The 17,589-nt window shown below is 34.8% G+C and overlaps 3 protein-coding genes across 4 annotated transcripts in view; all 3 read right to left on the bottom strand.

Moving 5' to 3' along the window:
• The window catches only part of LOC111466100 (membrin-11-like), a 4,490-nt gene extending 3,555 nt beyond the window's left edge, over nt 1–935 (bottom strand). Inside the window, exon 1 of the mRNA XM_023110684.1 lies at nt 482–935. Coding sequence (XP_022966452.1) covers nt 482–735 — 254 coding nt within the window. The 5' untranslated portion in view covers nt 736–935. The remainder of the gene's footprint in view (nt 1–481) is intronic.
• Nucleotides 936–2,065: 1,130 nt separating this feature from the next.
• Nucleotides 2,066–10,972, bottom strand: LOC111465918 (protein RRP6-like 2). The gene is made up of 14 exons (XM_023110386.1): nt 10,176–10,972; nt 9,684–9,839; nt 9,116–9,274; nt 8,953–9,036; nt 8,119–8,198; nt 7,982–8,032; nt 7,336–7,444; nt 5,317–5,399; nt 5,112–5,157; nt 4,483–4,570; nt 4,216–4,385; nt 3,244–3,561; nt 3,052–3,156; nt 2,066–2,968 (listed from the first exon to the last, which is right to left on the bottom strand). Exons 1-14 carry the CDS (start codon nt 10,833–10,835, stop codon nt 2,207–2,209), a joined length of 2,871 nt encoding a protein of 956 aa, XP_022966154.1. The 5' UTR covers nt 10,836–10,972; the 3' UTR covers nt 2,066–2,206.
• A 3,058-nt stretch (nt 10,973–14,030) lies between these two features.
• Nucleotides 14,031–17,589, bottom strand: part of LOC111465949 — a 5,634-nt gene continuing 2,075 nt past the window's right edge. The window contains exons 5-11 of one of the 2 annotated variants that reach the window (XM_023110443.1): nt 17,373–17,506; nt 17,068–17,245; nt 16,421–16,970; nt 16,225–16,337; nt 15,668–15,911; nt 14,272–14,519; nt 14,031–14,174 (exon numbers count right to left, since the gene is read on the bottom strand). In XM_023110443.1, coding sequence (XP_022966211.1) covers nt 14,274–14,519; nt 15,668–15,911; nt 16,225–16,337; nt 16,421–16,970; nt 17,068–17,245; nt 17,373–17,506 — 1,465 coding nt within the window. In that variant the 3' untranslated portion in view covers nt 14,031–14,174; nt 14,272–14,273. Of the gene's footprint in view, nt 14,520–15,667; nt 15,912–16,224; nt 16,338–16,420; nt 16,971–17,067; nt 17,246–17,372; nt 17,507–17,589 lie in introns of both variants that reach the window. The other variant, XM_023110442.1, reaches the window with a different exon arrangement.

Raw genomic sequence — 17,589 nt, 5'->3', positions numbered from 1 at the left:
AAAAAAAAAAAAAAAAAAAAAAAAAAAAAAAAAAAAAAAAAAAAAAAAAAAAAAAAAAAAAAAAAAAAAAAAAAAAAAAAAAATCACAATCCCGTATTGCAACACGTTAGTAAATTACAAAATAAATGCAGCACTCCCAGACCAAATTCAATCCAGGATCTAAGACACCACCCTCATTTCGTTTTTCCTTGGTTTTCCTTTTTTTTTCCCTGGTGTAGAAGAACAATAGTATAACTCCAAGGAAACCGTAAGTTCCATCAGACAAAGAAGAGGGCCATAACAAACATCACATTCGAATACATCAACAATCAAGAAATTCAGAAAGAACAACCAAATTTCAACAAAAATGGAGAAGAAAAACAGGTAAATACAAACTGATTTTAAATTCGACCCAAAAGAGTAACGTGAAATGACACGAAACCGCACAATTAAATATTCAATCAGAAAAACACGAAGGTGGGGATGGGAATGGAACAAGAACCTTTTCCACAAATCACGTTGAGACTTCGCCGCCACGGACCGCCAGAGTCTATCCATCTCAACACAGAGCGACTGGATCTGAGTAATATCCCTCTTGATCGAGGAGGAAAGGTCGGGGGAGTCCATGCCGCTGGCCGCCGTGTACTCAAGGCGCTCCAGCTTCTCAAGCTCATCCCTGGTCCTCAATAATAGCCTCTTCGCACTATGGTATATCTCAGAAAGCGTCCCTCCTCCTCCTCCTTCCATGGCCGACATCGGAATCGCACACAGAGCAACGGAGATTTCGGTTTCGTGAAATCTGAATTCCAAAATGAAGAAGAAGATACAGAATTAAACGAATCAAAGACACCGAGGATTATGGATTATCGTAATTGCAAAGAAGAGAGAAATTGAAGATCGAATAGGAAAAACAAAAACAGAACAACGATTTCTCTCTCTCTCTCTCTCTCTCTCTCTCTCTCTCTCTGTTAAGGATCTCAACGAAGGAAATGGAAGACGAAGAAATAGATTGATTTTTTTAGATAAAACGACGCCGCATTTGACAGGATGACGTGTCGTATCTCGTAACCGTAGATATTTACGTCTTTCGCGACGGGTGGATCAGATTGCTCGCTTTAGTTCATATGAATTTGATATTCACGAACCAATAATAGGCCGCCAATTCATACAGTTTCTGACGTGGACATTACGTGGATTTTTAAATGGCATTTTTTTTTTTTTTTTGTTGAATTAGATTTTAGGGAAAATCTCAATTTATAGGTTTAAATATGCAGGTTGTATTGATTTTCACTAAATAAAAAATAAAAATAATCTCATCAAATTTAAATGTGATAATTCAATTTTTAATAATTAACTCTAATTTTAGTTTTTAAAAATAAATTTAAAAGTCTTGCATTAATTGCACTAATTAATTATTGAATAATTTTATCAAAAAATAATAAAAATCTAGCTCTAAATACTATATTTAAAATCTTATTAATTTTGTAGCATACATATGTTTTATAATTGATCGAAGTATATAAATTTTTTTTTTTTATTAACAAGTTTAAAACAAAAAACTTATTAAAAAGTAAAGATCGACATTTAAGGTTAAAGATTGCAATATTTATTTTAGTTTTAATATTATTTAATGAAATTGAAAATTCAAATAATAAGCTAATAAGGCCATAATTTAAAAACGATTGATTAATATTAATTTGTAAAATACCTCTTTATCTATTTTCAACCTTTAATTATCAATATTTAATTAAAATAATTCAAAATTATTTTTTTAGGAGTGAAAAATAATTATGAAATAAAAAAATAATTTTGAAATAAAAATATAATTTTGAAATAAAATAAATATATAGTAGACAAAAATGTATTTCTAAAAAAATTAAAAATAAATTTGAGTTAATTCAATTGCAATTCCATATACCAACCCAACTCATAAAAAAAACATAACCAAATTGAGCTAATTGAATTTTTAGGGATATCAGTATAATTTCAATTTGACAAGGTAGGTGTGGATTCAGGAGAGCTATGCATATTCTAGTTTAGAACCCTATTTCCCCAACCATATTGAAAACAAGCAAAAGACCATTCCTTCTCAACACAAACTTGCCAACACTTCATTTCTTCTTCCTTTTTAATACTTTTTGACATATAATATGACCAGTAATACCATCATCATCATACTAGCAGCAACGTCTGTGTATTTTACAGACCAAAAAACACTTACATTGATTTAGCGGAAAGTTGCACTTCGGTTTCCAGTTGCAGGGAAGGCATGGCGTCGTTTGCCTTGCGGTAATTCCACGGCGGCGGCGGCGCCACTGTTCTTTTCAACTTTATCTAGACCTAAATCTAACTTGGCCCCAGCAGCATTCTTTGATGGCTTCAAACCTTTGCTGGCCCCAGCATTCTTTGATGGCTTTACAGCTTTGTCGTCTTCTGGTTCCGAGTTTTCTGCCATATCTTCTCCGAATACTACTTGTTTCCTAGCTGCATCATAGTCGAACGGCTTGATCTGCAAAAAGGCACTTTGTTTTCCTGGATTATCAGTTTTCCCAAGGTTCATAGCTTGTTCATTTGAATTCAAACATTTCTGAAAGCTAGAAGACAATTCAGACAGGGACATTGGTTCGTCTTCATCATCATTTTCGTCGCCATCGATTTCAAGAGGCGAACTAGCACTAAAACCTTTCAACTTCGGCTCATTGGTGTTTTCTGCAACAGGATGTGGTTCTTCATCTTCGAACTCCTCATCTGAATCATCTTCTAACAATATAACCTCTTCTGGGGAAGGTTTTGGAACTGGCATCACAGGAGGCTCAATATTCGAACTTTTTGTTGACTCAGCAGCAGGTGCTTCCGAATTTTGAGTTTTTAGTAGAGTCATGGTCGTTGGTTCTTTAACTGACTTTGATGGTTCACTCGTTCCCGAGAATGAATGAAAGGGTAGACAAACAGAGGATCGAATTTTATCCAACTTATTCTCTTCATTATCCTAACAAAAATAAGCAATACGAATGAGACAGCAACAAGGGAAGAAGTAAAAGAAACAGTACACCTTAAACCAAAGGGACCCACCTTTTGATCGGTATCTAATTTTCTCTTTGGGGCCGAGTTTCCCAATAGTGACCCGAGACCACCTCGGTTACCCTTCTTTTGCAATGAAATGTTCATTCCAGTAACCTAAACAGGAAATCATTTAGAACATAGATCTCAAGGCAAAGAAACAAAACAGACACGAGGATGTTCCAATTAGAGATATTTCACCACCTGTGCTACTGGATATTTATCTCCATTCGAGTGTTTGCTCGGCTCCGAAGTTGTTGGACCAACTTGAGAAACCTGTCTACTCCCATTCAAAACAGGATGCAGAGAATGGTCTACCTTTAAAAATTTTCCAGGTACAAAGGGCCGGTATCCATGTTCCAAGGGAGCAACTTTTGACTGGGAAGAAGGTGAAAAGATTGGACCATTGGCAGTATTTTCCACAGCATTGACCTTCGTAAACGGGATTACGTGTCTCAAATTTGAAATATCGGATATATTCATATCTTGATGTTCACTAGTGGATGCCTGTTCTTCTGAAGCCTGTCAACAAGTGAAAGATTAAAGAAAACAGAATTTTAAAAATCACTCTCAGGAAAGGAGAAGAAAAAATCATATGCAATTTAAAAGGCAAAACGAAAGAAAAAGCTGTCTAACTTTATCAGGGTTTCCAATTTCTCACATCCATTATACTAACCCGAACCACATAACCAAAATGTGGTTGCTTCATGAGAATAGATCACAGGTACTAGAGAAAATAATATACCATTACACATTCCGTACCGAATCGTTAAGCAGAAGCCATTGGTTTTTTCATGGAAAGGAAGTTCAGAACAACAATTACAAGACACATGAAGACTTCCATTTTCACCCGTTATTACTTAAACTAGTCAGCTAAATTCTTTTAAATTTTAATTATAGACTCAGAATCCACAACATTCCTCCCTATCTATTCTAGAAAGAAGAATGCCGGTGACTCCAAGAATAAACCCATTTCACTTATCTCGTTTAAACAATTTTAAGAAATGAAATAATACAGGCCCTAATTATATCTCTGATCACCATGAATTCAATGGAAGGCAGCCAATAAAAAACCTAGCAAAAATGATCTCGAGTCCATGAAATTAATTGTGGTTTCTGGTGGTGTTACGGTTAGTTAAGCAACAATAGCATACAGGATATAAGCACAAGCCTTACCGCCTCTGCACAGGCTTCCTTCAAACGCTCAGCAGCCACTTCGAATGCACAAGAATTCAGCATCGAATGCCTAATGATGGTAACAATTGAAGCAAGATTGCGCTCAAGAAATGGGTGCTTTGATTTCAGTAGTCTACGTAATTTGTTAATTGTGACAGGCATCTGCTTGGCTTTAACAATAAGAAAAGATGTTAAAATTCAGAAATAAGCAAATAAAATAAAATAAAAGGAGAATCTAAAAAATGCTAGCATAGGTTTCCCAATTACCAATGTCAAGAAGCGTTTTGTTCGGCAATATGTAACCGGTACTTTCATCCTCTTCACGGGCAACAGCATCTCGCCACTCAAAGAGACCCTGTCATTGTCAATAAATGTTTATAGAACAGAGAGTGAGGCTACTTACTTTCAGCAACATATATTAAGCATGACATGTGATCCAGCCTCTTACTAGTTAACTTTTTCAAGATATCAAAGTTATAGCTAATTTATTTCATTTCTAAGAACACGTAATTTGAAGGCAGGCAATGGCTCTAATCTTTTTCTCTTTTTTCTTCAAGGGTTAAGTGGAAAGGGACCACAAGTCTAAAATCTCTTTAGATTTTATCAGAGGTCAGATTCTACCAAGACTGCAGAAATTAAGCGAACTAGAGATGGAATCTGAAGTAAAGGAAAGTTGTCAGGCACTGAATGTAAAGGACGGGCATGTAGTAGTAATTCATCCATTCTTTCTGCTGATTTATTTATTTACTTATTTGTAATTTCATTAGCAAATTGGGTGGACTGCTCAGCCCCCTTTTTGTATAAAATAAATAAGATATTTGTAAGAGGTCTCCAGATCTGTTACCATCCTGATGCATATATCATATCGATAAAATGTAGTGTGTAAGAAAGCTTACTGCAGCAACAGCAAGTTGTTGTGCATTGAAGCCAGAACCCTGCAATCTATATTAAAATGAATAGAAATTAGGAAATTATTCACAAATACTAAAAATTTCCAACAAATGCAGGGAGAAAAGTAAAGGAGAGATTTCACCACAAGGAGGAAAAGTTCAGTGCTACAAATGGAAATGTCCTTTTTACCCAAGAAAGAAGAAAACTAACCCGTACACATAAAGATATGAGTTTTCAGTCAACAGCTCCTTCTCGTAAAGATGCAGGCATACGTCACAACTCCGCTTGTAAACCTACAAAAGAAAAAAGGAGTAGCTTCATCAAAAAGGTAAATTCATGCTACAAAGCAGACAAACAGAACCCTTGCCACCGTAGAGCAGAGAATTAAAGGTGATCTCCTAATATTGAACCACACTAAAGATTACATTCCCTATCTCCCAAAAACTATTAAATGTAACACCAGATCTAAACTTTGCATCTCAACTATTAGATCCATGAAGATAATGTGTAAAAAAAAATAATTAAATTTTCAGGCAAAGATGCAATTAGAAGCGCCCTCTAAATTGAAAGCAATTAAAGACATAAAAGGTCTTGAATAGTGGGAGCAACTCCCAGAAAATTCTTTGATGAGAAAACAAAGTATTTCATTGTATGTATGAAATAAACCAAACGGGCAGAGCCCAATTCAGAGGATTATGTAAAGGCATCCTAACTGGCTAAGATTGAAAAAATAAAATAGTTACAAAAAAATAATCAGAGGTTAGACCAAGTTTTTTTTAAAAAGAAAAAAGACCTCAATACCATCCCATAGTTGTCATCTCATCAACAACAACTACCTGGGCTATAATCATAGGTCATAGTTTGCTCACTGAGAATCAAATCCTTGTTAAAAAGCGGTTTGGAATGCAAAATGGTGCAAGGCATCACAAATTTTTTACAGACAAGTTTCAAGTAGTATGACCATTGGTCTGAAGTCCATCGTCAACAGGCTACCAAACTTTTAGGAACCAAAATAATATAGAACTTGTCAACAGTGACACAGTACTCTTTTGAACATATCTGCAATGTCACATTCAAAAAATGTCCCAACCCTTCTGAAAACAAGCTTAGCTGTGAAATTTTCAGGACTTTATGCATATTTTTTTAATCAGAAAGCCTGCTTTTATTGAGATAGAATGAAAGAATACAAAACTGCGCAAAAAAACACCCAACAAGAGGAAACGCCCAGGCCAGCATCGTGGACAGCCAGAAAAACTTCCTCTTTGTTAGCATCATTGAGGCATTCCTAAGCTACAATGCAATCAGCCAATACTATAACATTATCCTCACTAACAAAATCCACATCTTTATCACCCTAAATGTATGGTATGGCCTTCAACATTAAGTGAAACTCAAATTGGCTGTTATATTGGAATTTGTGTAATTTGTAAGGAAATGGAAGAAAATCAGTTGCACCTCTTCTTTCAGACATTCAGTCTAAATTGCCAGAATGCTTTCCTAAATATCTTCAATGGCACATTGAACTTTCCATGACTCGATAAGAAGCAACATGAAACTGCTATGCTTAAGGTCCAGGAGTAGAATCTTTTGTATGAGAATTTGGTTGGAGAGATGTTGAAGAACTTTTTACAAAATACCAAAACTTAGTCTTTTTTCAATTCCTTCATGTGAACGGCCCTATCTTGGAAGTGGCACTGAGAAGGTTAGGATTAGCATTTCTAAGTCATATACCCTGGATTGTAATTAACTTCAATGGGGGGCCTGTTTTTGTAAGCCTAGAGAGTTGGTTTTCTTCCATATTTGTGTTTCAAAAAGAAAATATGAAGTGCAACTTAATTGAACTGAAATCTTACACGCCGCAAACCAATATCTATACAAACAATATAGGCCCCCTCAAGTCAAATAGGTGAGAGTAAAACAAAACAACTTAATTGAACTGAAATCTTACACGCCGCAAACCAATATCTATACAAACAATATAGGCCCCCTCAAGTCAAATAGGTGAGAGTAAAACAAAACAGATCCCAGTGTGTTATAGATCAAATCTTATTGGGCAGAATAAATCTTAAACTAAAATTTTATTAAAGCTGAAGATGATGATGGTGGACACCCTGCAATTGCTATTTCCATACTTCTAGCAAAGTCAAACTTTTGACCATTGACAAAATGAAAGAATGAATATAATCTTAATCCAGAAAAAGTTGCATACGATGTTGATAGCAACTATACCTCTACCAGAGGAAAATCAGATTCTTCAGATTCACGGGGCATTGAGGACAGTTTCATCCTCATCAAATCATAAATATACAGCAAATAATGTGTATCTTCCCTCGCATATCTGTGATTAAAAGATACAAAATTAAAGTTAATAAGGATACACCAAAATAATGAACAATCAAAGAGAACTTCAAGCAATGCCACACATTCAATGCATGGACATTTTCATTTGGGTAATTTGTTCACACATAATGAACAACGCAAGAATGAACAACGCAAGACTTGTTGGACATTTACAGGGAAAGAGCACTAGTTACACCAAATACACTTACAAAGCTTTCCATTGAGAAAAAGTGCACTGATCTTTAAACGTAAATATCATCACATACTGGCGTCCTATTTTTTCCTTGTTAAGATATCTAACAATAGAACATGAGCTTAAAAATTGTATAACATTCATCTAGTCTCATTATTCACTTTCGCAATAAGACAATATGGGAAAATTTGTCAAACGTGTGTCTGCAAAGACAACTAGGGAAAGAAAATAATCCATTACACTAATTTGCATGTGCATCTTCAAAGATAAAACTAAATAAACAAGTGTGCAACTACTAGGGAAAAAAAATACTCGACAAGAACAAACCATAGACATTTATACCTCAGCATCTCCTCAGGGAGAGGTCTTAATCTCCAATCTGCATTCTGGTACCTGTGATGAGTTTAACTGTTAAGAGCAACAAGAAAAAGAACCATCCACACACAGAGCATCCAGATGCAGAGAGAGGAAGTCCCTACTCTTTATTAGCTGCAACACCACAAAAGTGATGAAGGAGATACTCCAGACTATTTCTTTCCAGTTTCAATACTCTTGAAGCCTGAGGATAAAAAATGTATGAATCAACATGTAGAAAGTTATTCATTCTCTCCAAGTTGACATAAAGAGAAAGAAGATCATGCATCCTCAAAAGAAGTCTAAAGCCAGACAATCCTTGAAAAGAGACTAATCAGAAATCAAATACTTATTTCATGAAACAAAACCCAAGGGCCACTAGCCAATACCAGAAGTGGAGCCTCATTAGATGGCTTGAAAGGCAGGGAAAACATGTAAAATCCATATCTTGGAACATTGACAAAGGATACACTCAAGCAAAGAAATCTAGTTTGAAAGAATGATTGTTGAAGGTGATGAATTTTTTAACAATCAGAAGTCCAAGATATTCTAGTTCATATAATCAATTGAAAACCTTGATTAATTGAAAAAATTTACACGATAGCCAGAAGTTGTCTAATTTGTGAAGTCAAAGAAGGGTGGGGGGGCGACAAATATGAGAACTAAAGTACAAGTGTGGAGAAAGGAAGAATAAGTCATCCCAAGTCCACTGAAATACAGGTTGGGATCTCAATTAAATGGGAACAAAGGATAAATTTCCCTTCTTATTTACTAGCATAATTGGCTTGGGCATGACCATATACATCTGAGGGGATAAGATCATGCAAGAACCTAGGAATGGTATTATAACCTGCAGAACATTATCCTAATGTAGTCACAAAAGAGAATCTGGCACAAGGAATAACCATAAAAAGAACAAAACAAAGGCTTGAATGAATCATAATGGTTAAAAACACAACCTGCCCAGTGTCAAACAAGTTGCAAATATAAATCCCGAAATCCCGTTGAAGCCACACAATGTCTCGATCTGCTCCATGCAGCACCTAAATGAGTATAAATATTATAATAAAAATCCCACACAAACTAAATGCAAACAACAAACACTTATTTCCCAACGTCAACCTTTTTCTTTGAAGGATCCTTGAAAACCTCTCTTAGGTAGGGCCCCACATGAATTCTGAGCTTCAGCGTATCTACAACAAAATCCTCAGTTCTTGTAGAAATTTGCATCAGGCATGTAAGTCCTTGAAAAGATCGATACTGGTTATGTTCCAAATCAACCTACAAGATTCACAGTGTGCATCAAATAACAGAACACAGAACTCAAATTACAAAGAAAATTAAATATAGAAGGCACATCAAAACTGGATGTTAGATTTTTGTCTTAAATTCATACCATGACATACTCTAGAAGTGTACTACGTTTCTTTGCAAATTAGCTCCATTCTCTGATTTACTTGATATCATTGCAACAGATCTTGAATTCATATTTATGCTTTTTAATGATTTTTTTTTTTTTTTTCCTTCTCAAACTAATAATGCAAACACAAAAACATGAGAAGTAAGCATTTTGAATGCCAGACCGAATTTAGAACACGGTCTAAATACAGTCCATACAAAATAATTCCTTCAGCTAACATATGCTTCCTCCTTATGACATCATAACATTGAACTAGTAATAGTTTTGTACCGCAAATTCATTAACTCCTTGCAATTTAGCAGCCAGTTCTTTCAAATCATTGACTTCCTCTATGAATTTGAAGGGAGTACAATCCAAAGATGGTGGATAAACAGGTTGAAAATCTGCATTAATCTTATCGACAAAGTCCAATACAGAGAGCTTCTCCTGCACAAACAAGTAAATTGAAGTAAGCAACAACTCTGAACTTCGACAAAACAGTAACCGCTCATGAAAGATGACAACACGCTATAAAGTTGACAATCCCATTGAATTTCAATCGCTAACCCATCTAAACTACAGAACATCTTTACAAAATATAAGCCAAACCCTTTTCTACTGGCCATTAGAATTTAGACACAACCGGCCAAAATAATGCCGAGCACCTATAGAACTTACTTAAATTATGCAAAGCATGCCCTCCTCAGACCCTAGTAGGCAAAGAAAAGAAAAGGAAAAGGTAACACGTTAAGATCAATACAAGGGAAAAGGAGTTCAACTAACCAGTGGATGTGCAAACCGCGAGCCATCTTCACTCCTTTCCAACCAGACATGCTCGAAAGGCTGATTTGAATTATTAACCAAAATATTAAACTCATCCTGCGGTCTACGGATAGTCGGTATATGAAATGGAACTTTCGGCTTCACCCCCAAAGTTTTCCTATCCTTGGTAGCAACCTTCACACTCGACTCAAAACTCGAATCATGCACCTCGTCTCCATGACTCGGAGTTTTCTTCTTCTTCCCACACACCAACTGAAACCCATCGTTAGAGTCCGCCATTAAAGCCACAGCCCTCCCACTCTCCTCCTCCTCCTTCCGAATCCTCTGAAACTCATCCAGAGACAGATCAAACCGCTCAAAAATTTCATCATTAACATTAACTAACCAATCATACGCGTCGTCGGTATCCTCAGGGAACGCCATTTCCTTGCCCCAAACTTCGGCGGACGAGCCAATGGTCTCGAGCATCGACTGAGATTGCCGCTCGATGCTCTGTATCGGGATTTTGAATTCGTCGAAGCTGTAATAAAAGTGAAAGTCTTTGTCGGCCGGAATACCCCGGGAAGAGCCGGCGAGCTTGGACAGAGACGAACCGAGAGAACCACTGGTTAGGGATTGTAAGGTCTGAGCCTTCTGTGAATCAGACTGATCAACATCCATCTTGTAGCTCAGATACGCCTCGCCGGACGTGAGAGCGATCCCCGTTGAGGTATCGACGGTTAGGGTTCCGGAGAAGAGTGGCAGAGAATAACGTCTCGGCGTCGCATATACTTCACTGTTAGAAAAGGAGAGAGAAAAGAAATGAAGATTTAAGTGCAAGAAAAGAAGGAGAAGGACAAGTCACGTGAGATGGAGACGAAACCGCACGTGACCTCGACCTAGAGGAGATTATATAATATAATACGAAATGTGTAAAATTATAATAAATATCTTTGTGTTTTTTTATTTAAAAAATATGTCTTAATTAGTTGAATTATACTCGTGTGTCCGGAATAATGAAAATATCTTAATGATACTTAAAAATGCTAAAATAATTGATAATTATCACCTATATTAATAATTTGTACTTTCATTTTTAACTTAATCACAATAACTGTGACATTCTATAGGTGGAGAGGAAAACGAAACACTCCTTTTTGTAAGACGGTGAAAACAGCTCCAAACACATTTTAAAACGATGACAATATTTGATAATATTGGATAAGCATTCGATCCAAAATTATCATTGATGTTTTCTATTTTATCTTTTTGTTTTTTTTATTGTAAAATAAACAAAAATTAGGACAAAAAAAAATACAGCTTTTGACGGCTTCTATCAATCTAAATGACATATCGATAGGTAGATCATGAAATTATGTCAACTAGCTTTTTAATTTCGTGTTAAGTATTGTGTTTGGAGAGTGCTTTCGGAAGAATGAAGCTCAACGGAATTGACAGGTACTCACACAAGCGATCGAGACTTGAGATGCTGCAAATCCTCTCGTGATGTGTCGTGATAGGTGGGACTCAAATCAAATGACGAAAGTACCATTTAAGTCTGGTAAAACTCCTACTTACTGGTACAATTTAGATCATGAATCAAAAAATGACGTTTATGAAATAAAATATGATATTTAGCACCGTAAAAAAAAATCATAAAACACTAAAATAATGTGTGGGCCGAAATTAAATAATATTTTTTGTATAAAGTAAACTAAGTTTTAAATTTTAATAAAATTTGGAAGCTTGGAAAATATTTCAATTTATTTAGAATTAAACTAAAATATATAGGTAAGTAAACTTGCATATAAAAAGTTAAATATCTTCACAAATTTTTTGTGGCTAAGACTTATAAAATAGATATGTATGATTTAATTTATTTGGTTCAATTATCCTATTATTGTATTTTAAAATACTTTTTCTAAATTTGAAATAGTATATTTTAATATTAAATATATTAAAATAGAATTGGTTTCTTTAAATCATATTTAAATATCCTAATATATAAACTCAATTTAATTTAAATTATTTTCTTTAATGTATAATATACCTTAATTATTTTAACATTTAAGATAATAAATACGATCATATATTTTCTCTTAGCTAAATATATTCTTCTTAATTATATTTAATATTATTAAATATGTTGAACATTTCAATTTTTAAAAAACTAAATTCATTAAACTCTTTAATCCATAAATTTTTAATAATTAATTATATATCACTCAATTATTGATCTATGCATGACAAATCGGGTACATGGATATAATCATTACAGACAAATCAGTCATTTATAAGTGGCTTGTAATTACATTTAGATCAAAAGTACGTTTCACACGTATAATTTTATCTTGTGGTCAAAATCACTAGTCAGTCAATATACAATTTGTTTAAATCCAATGATGAATAGTTCTCTTGGGCCAAAGAGATGGTAGATTCCATTTTTCGACTCCCAAAATCTATATTTTAAAGGACCATCCATCCATTTATCCGGTATGCTAAGCAAATTTCATTGGATAAGATTACATTATCGTTCACCATTTGGTCAATTTTCTAAAATGATAGATATATGAATAAAATTACAGAAGTTCATTACTCAATAAATATTAAAATCGAGTCACTTACGATCCGTCGTGTAAAATATTAATTTTATTAATTAATAAGCCCACAAAGGAAGATCAAATGTTTCATGATCCAATACTATACTTTTTGCCTATAATATCCTCACTCATTGCATATGACATCATCACTCACGTGACTTTACATGAACGATTTGAATAAAAAAAATTGTAATGTTATTAAGATAAAGCAGCTCACTCAACCTATAACTTTTTAAGATTACTATTCATACATGGTTCTATCAACCACATCAACCATCATACTAATTACTAATAATTTTGAAGTTCAATTACAAATAAAAACCATAGACACAGTTAAAAGATTAAATTATTAATTACAAGAATAGCTTAAATTTTGTCCCTACTAATGTGAAGCTTTATGATTATAAAGGTTCGACCAAAGGCTCAAACATTTTGCTGGTAAGAATATACTACAATGAAAAAAAAAAAGGTAACATTTATACTTTTATAGCAATAGTTCGGTCAACATTTGTCCGTACTAACATTAGTGTTTTAAAACTAGTCAAAGAAAAGATGGAACATTTTAGCTGCAAAAATACGCTTAGAAAAGAAGAAAAGGTAACATTCGTCAACCAACATGAAAATTTTAAAATATGAAAAATTTTGGACAATATTGGTTGAAGTTTATGCTTTGATCTCAACCAAGGATAAGAATGTAGCTTTATATGTAAAGATCCAAATCACGACCTAAAATAGGGGGAAAAATTGCTAACATTGCATGATGATCCAAACAACATAGATTCGGAAACAAAGATATAATGAAAAGTAGACTTGGATTCCTCGTTTCCAATTATAAAAATAAGCCAAATCCAAATTTGAAAAATATGAATATATAATATATAGCATCCCTCGTTTTCAATTTAAAAAAAAAAATGTCAATACTCCAAATAATTTAATTTATGTTTTCAAAATTGAATAGAAATTTTAAAATCAACAAAATCAAATTTATTATTTCTAATTCCATTTCTTTATTTAAAAAATTACAAAAATTTTAGAATCACAAAAAATAACATAAAAACTTCATATATTTAATTTTATAAACCAATCAGCTAAAAATGAGAAGTTCTGAAACCATTTTAAAAACAATCTCATTCTTAACCACAGAAAATGAGAAGCTTTCAAACCATTTTAAGAACGATCTCATTCTTAACCAGAGAATATGAAAAGGGACTACTTTATGAATTCGGGTATTTCACAATCTAAAATTTTATGATTTTATTTCATAATTCGACACTTTATTTTCAACCTAAAACAGAGGAGGGAGAGGGAAACACACCGAAATTTCAGGCCAAACCCACCACGACCAAGAAACCAAAAGCCCCCAAAATATTTTCAATAAAATCCCACTGTCACGTTGTTCTATAAGGGGCCTTCAGTTTGTCTATATTCACAAATGGCAAAGGATCAGAATAGACATTAAGAAAAAGGGAGAAATGGAGAAACTAGGAAAGCATGGAAAAGGGTGAGTGGAGGATTACCCTTAGTCGGAAGGGCCGCCGCTCTCGGGAAGCTTGTCAACGACACGGACGCGGATGACAGGGATGGAGTCCCACCACTCCTTCAGCCGTCTGTCTCCTCCACCGCTGTTGGTACCCTTAGTTTTCTTCCCTACTCTTGAGGTCATCAAAAAGCCATATAATATTGCCCCCATTATTATGTACTTCGTTGGAACCACTGCCAGTATTATTGCCACCCCACTCAGTACCGCCATTACCATGTCCGCGTGCTGCAACACCAACCCAAAATGTACAACTTTCTATTTCAATGGGAAATGAACGCTTTCCAAGTGTGATTTTAAATAGAGAAAATTGAAAGTATATGATCCAAAGACATGTATGTTAATACTTGAAATTAGCGCAAGATGTTTGATGAAGGTTCGAAAGCATCATAAACTTTTGACTAATGAGAATTTTGGTGAAACTAAAAGCAAGTATGGAGTGAATGGATGAAGTGTGTGTGAATGGATGAAGTGTGTCAACGTTGTGGGTGTGAATGGATGAAGTGTGTCAACTTCGTGCTTGTCCAAAGCATATTGCTCATGACTTCACGACCATCATGCAAACTACAAAGTGCCCCAACACAAGATAACTCTATTTATTGCTAAAAATAACTATTTTCTAAAATTAGCTTGTGCATTATGATAAATCTTGTTCGGCAATTGAGACTTCAACTTTTTAAAGCCATTTAATCACACTTTTTTTTTAATAGTTATCCAAGTCATGTATGCTTGTAACCAAATTCCCTAAAATCATTGAGAGGAAAAAGAAAATATAATGTTAGAAATCACACCCAGACTTTCTTTGAGGGTAAAATGTGGCTTTGCTTTTGGTTTCTTCAAAAAGGCCCCATATCATTTCATAAACCATGATCATCCCCTTAATTAGCCAATATTAGATGTTGAAGATGGTTGGGAGAGGATGTTGGGAGAGGAGTCCCACATCGCCTAATTAAGAGGTTGATCATTAGTTTATAAATAAAGAATACATCTTCATACCCTTTTGAGAAACCAAAAGCAAAATCATGAGAGTTTATGCTCAAAGTGACAATATCATGAAAAGTCGTAGTTCCTAACATGAAACTTCTATCCCAACATTCCTCAACAAACAATACTATAGTTTTCTTTCCATACATGGCCACTAGCGTTTCATTGGATGTCGATAATTGAACTAAAATCTAAACTTGCCAACCTAACCTAATAAGTCTACTCAGAGCAACAACATGAGTTTTTTGGAATTGGTATTCTGCAATTTTATATTTGCTACCACCTATTTTTCAGCAAATAGTTTTATTCCTAAGAAATATAATATAAGATAAGATCTCATGCTAGATGAGTTTCAGGACACATAAAAATTTAATTAAGAAATGTGAATATACCTTCCGGGTTTTGGATATGAAAATGGACCAAATCTTTAACACCGCAATGTTTGCAGCCTGCACAATCTCGTGCACATTTTGCAAACTTTGTTGGGCAGATACTATGCTCTCCATCGTAGTCTGGTCAGAGGCAGTGCAGACCACAATCTCATCGCACTTTTCCTGAATCTTTTTCTTTCTCGCTTGAAGCATCACCAAGACCACCCAAAACAGGAGGGCAGCCACAGCCTTGCCCAACCACTCCCTACATCCGTGAGTGTAAGTTAGCTGCCAGCCTTGATCATGATCAAAGAGAAAATTGAAGAATACGAGTATGTTAAGAATCATGGATCTCCACAATGGTATGATATTATCCACTTTGAGCATAAGCTCTCATGGCTTTGTTTTTTGTTTCCCCCTAAGGCTTCATACCAATGAAGATGTATTCTTTACTTATAAACTCATAATCATCTCCTTAATTAGCCAACGTGGATATCTCTCCCAACAATCCTAAACAAGAGGATTGGAATATCTAATTGGGATATTTGGTGGAAACAAAATGCACAAACAAAACTTACTTAAATGTAATTATCAAAGATGTAGTGAGCACGGTAACAGTAGCCGCTGGTCTTTCCCATTCAAGAACTTCTTTGAACCAAGGTAACCTGCTCTTAAGTGGCTTTAATAGCTCCTGCACCATGTAATCAAGTTATGACTTAAAATAAACACAAAAGAACAGAATTCTTAGAATTTTGATTAGATTAAGATGCTCGCCATGAAGATGAGTGCACTTTCACCGATGCCTTCCTCTTTCAGTCCTACAGTGGTAGCCTTGGCATGGACAACTTCCTTCTCTTTTTCTCTGGCCTGATTAATGGCATTCTCTAAGGAGAACTGTGCTTCATCACGTTCACTTACATTACAGACTTTCTCAATTTCTTCTACACTGGAGTTGGTTAACTGTGACATGTTCAAATATCTTAGAGTTGCAGTTGCATTACATGGGCGTCCACTATTCAGCAACTTCAGATTCTCAGCAAGTTCTTTTAGTACATAATCACCCTTTGGTAACTCATCACATAAGGCAAATATTAAGAACTTTGTAGGAACAGGTGGAGATATTCTAAGCAATTCTCTGGCTGCGTGAAGCCTTATAATCCCCAGAATTGTTCTTGAATGAATCTCCCACACTTGCATTGGATTTTCCAAATTAAATTTCCGCAAAAAACAATGCAAGAGTATGATCTCCTTAATTAGCGCAAGCCAGTGATCACGTCTTGTGGAACTTGTGATCTCTGGAAACTCCAACACAACTTCCTCTGATCTTAAAATTGAGAAAATATTTGATTAATTATAAATCAAGGTTTTTCTTTTATGCTAATTGCTCGATAATGGAAACAAAATCAATAAAATATCCTCACATCTCAGGGGACTCGTAGAAGATTGCCTTGTCAAAAAGTGGTGCACCCCAAGGTCCAGTAGAAGCTGGTTTCACACTGTGCAGAGTGTCCCTTGAGAGTTCTATCTCAACTGCCTTTTCGTAAGTTATCACACCAGAGGCCTCAAAATAGAGGCTGTAATTAGTTAATGTAAGTCTGCCTGAGACACAGAAATGGCCTTCATACTCGGCAATGTTCTCAATACAAAAGGGACATGGTCAAAATTCCAAATATCACAAGAGGCAATCATATGAGAAATGGATCAATGAAAATTAACTAAATCTAACCAGGCCAACTTGTTGATCCAATGTGGCGCACTACCCTCTGCGAGCTAGCAGTTCCCTCCACATGCAATATAAACTCATCATCACGTAGCTCAACACCCTTTGGAGTTGCCTGTTTCTGCAGATGATTTATGCATCTGGAGATGATAAATTGTACAGAAGCCAAAAAAAAAAAAAAAAAAAAAAAAAAAAAAAAAAAAAAAAAAAAAAAAAAAAAAAA

This window comes from Cucurbita maxima, unplaced genomic scaffold, assembly GCF_002738345.1.
Source record: "Cucurbita maxima cultivar Rimu unplaced genomic scaffold, Cmax_1.0 Cma_Scf00030, whole genome shotgun sequence".
Taxonomy (NCBI): domain Eukaryota; kingdom Viridiplantae; phylum Streptophyta; class Magnoliopsida; order Cucurbitales; family Cucurbitaceae; genus Cucurbita; species Cucurbita maxima.
The sequence above is the reverse complement of the archived record's forward strand: the minus strand, read 5'-3'. Positions and strand labels throughout refer to the sequence as shown.

What these genes read in the sequence shown, in the direction of transcription:
- LOC111465918 (XM_023110386.1), bottom strand. Translation starts at nt 10,835, where the DNA reads ATGGATGTTGATCAGTCTGATTCACAGAAGGCTCAGACCTTACAATCC. An exon ending in AGGATCCTTCAAAGAAAAAG is followed by an intron (nt 9,037 to 9,115) that starts GTTGACGTTGGG and finishes ATACTCATTTAG; the next exon opens with GTGCTGCATGGAGCAGATCG. An exon ending in GGTGTTGCAGCTAATAAAGA is followed by an intron (nt 8,033 to 8,118) that starts GTAGGGACTTCC and finishes AACTCATCACAG; the next exon opens with GTACCAGAATGCAGATTGGA.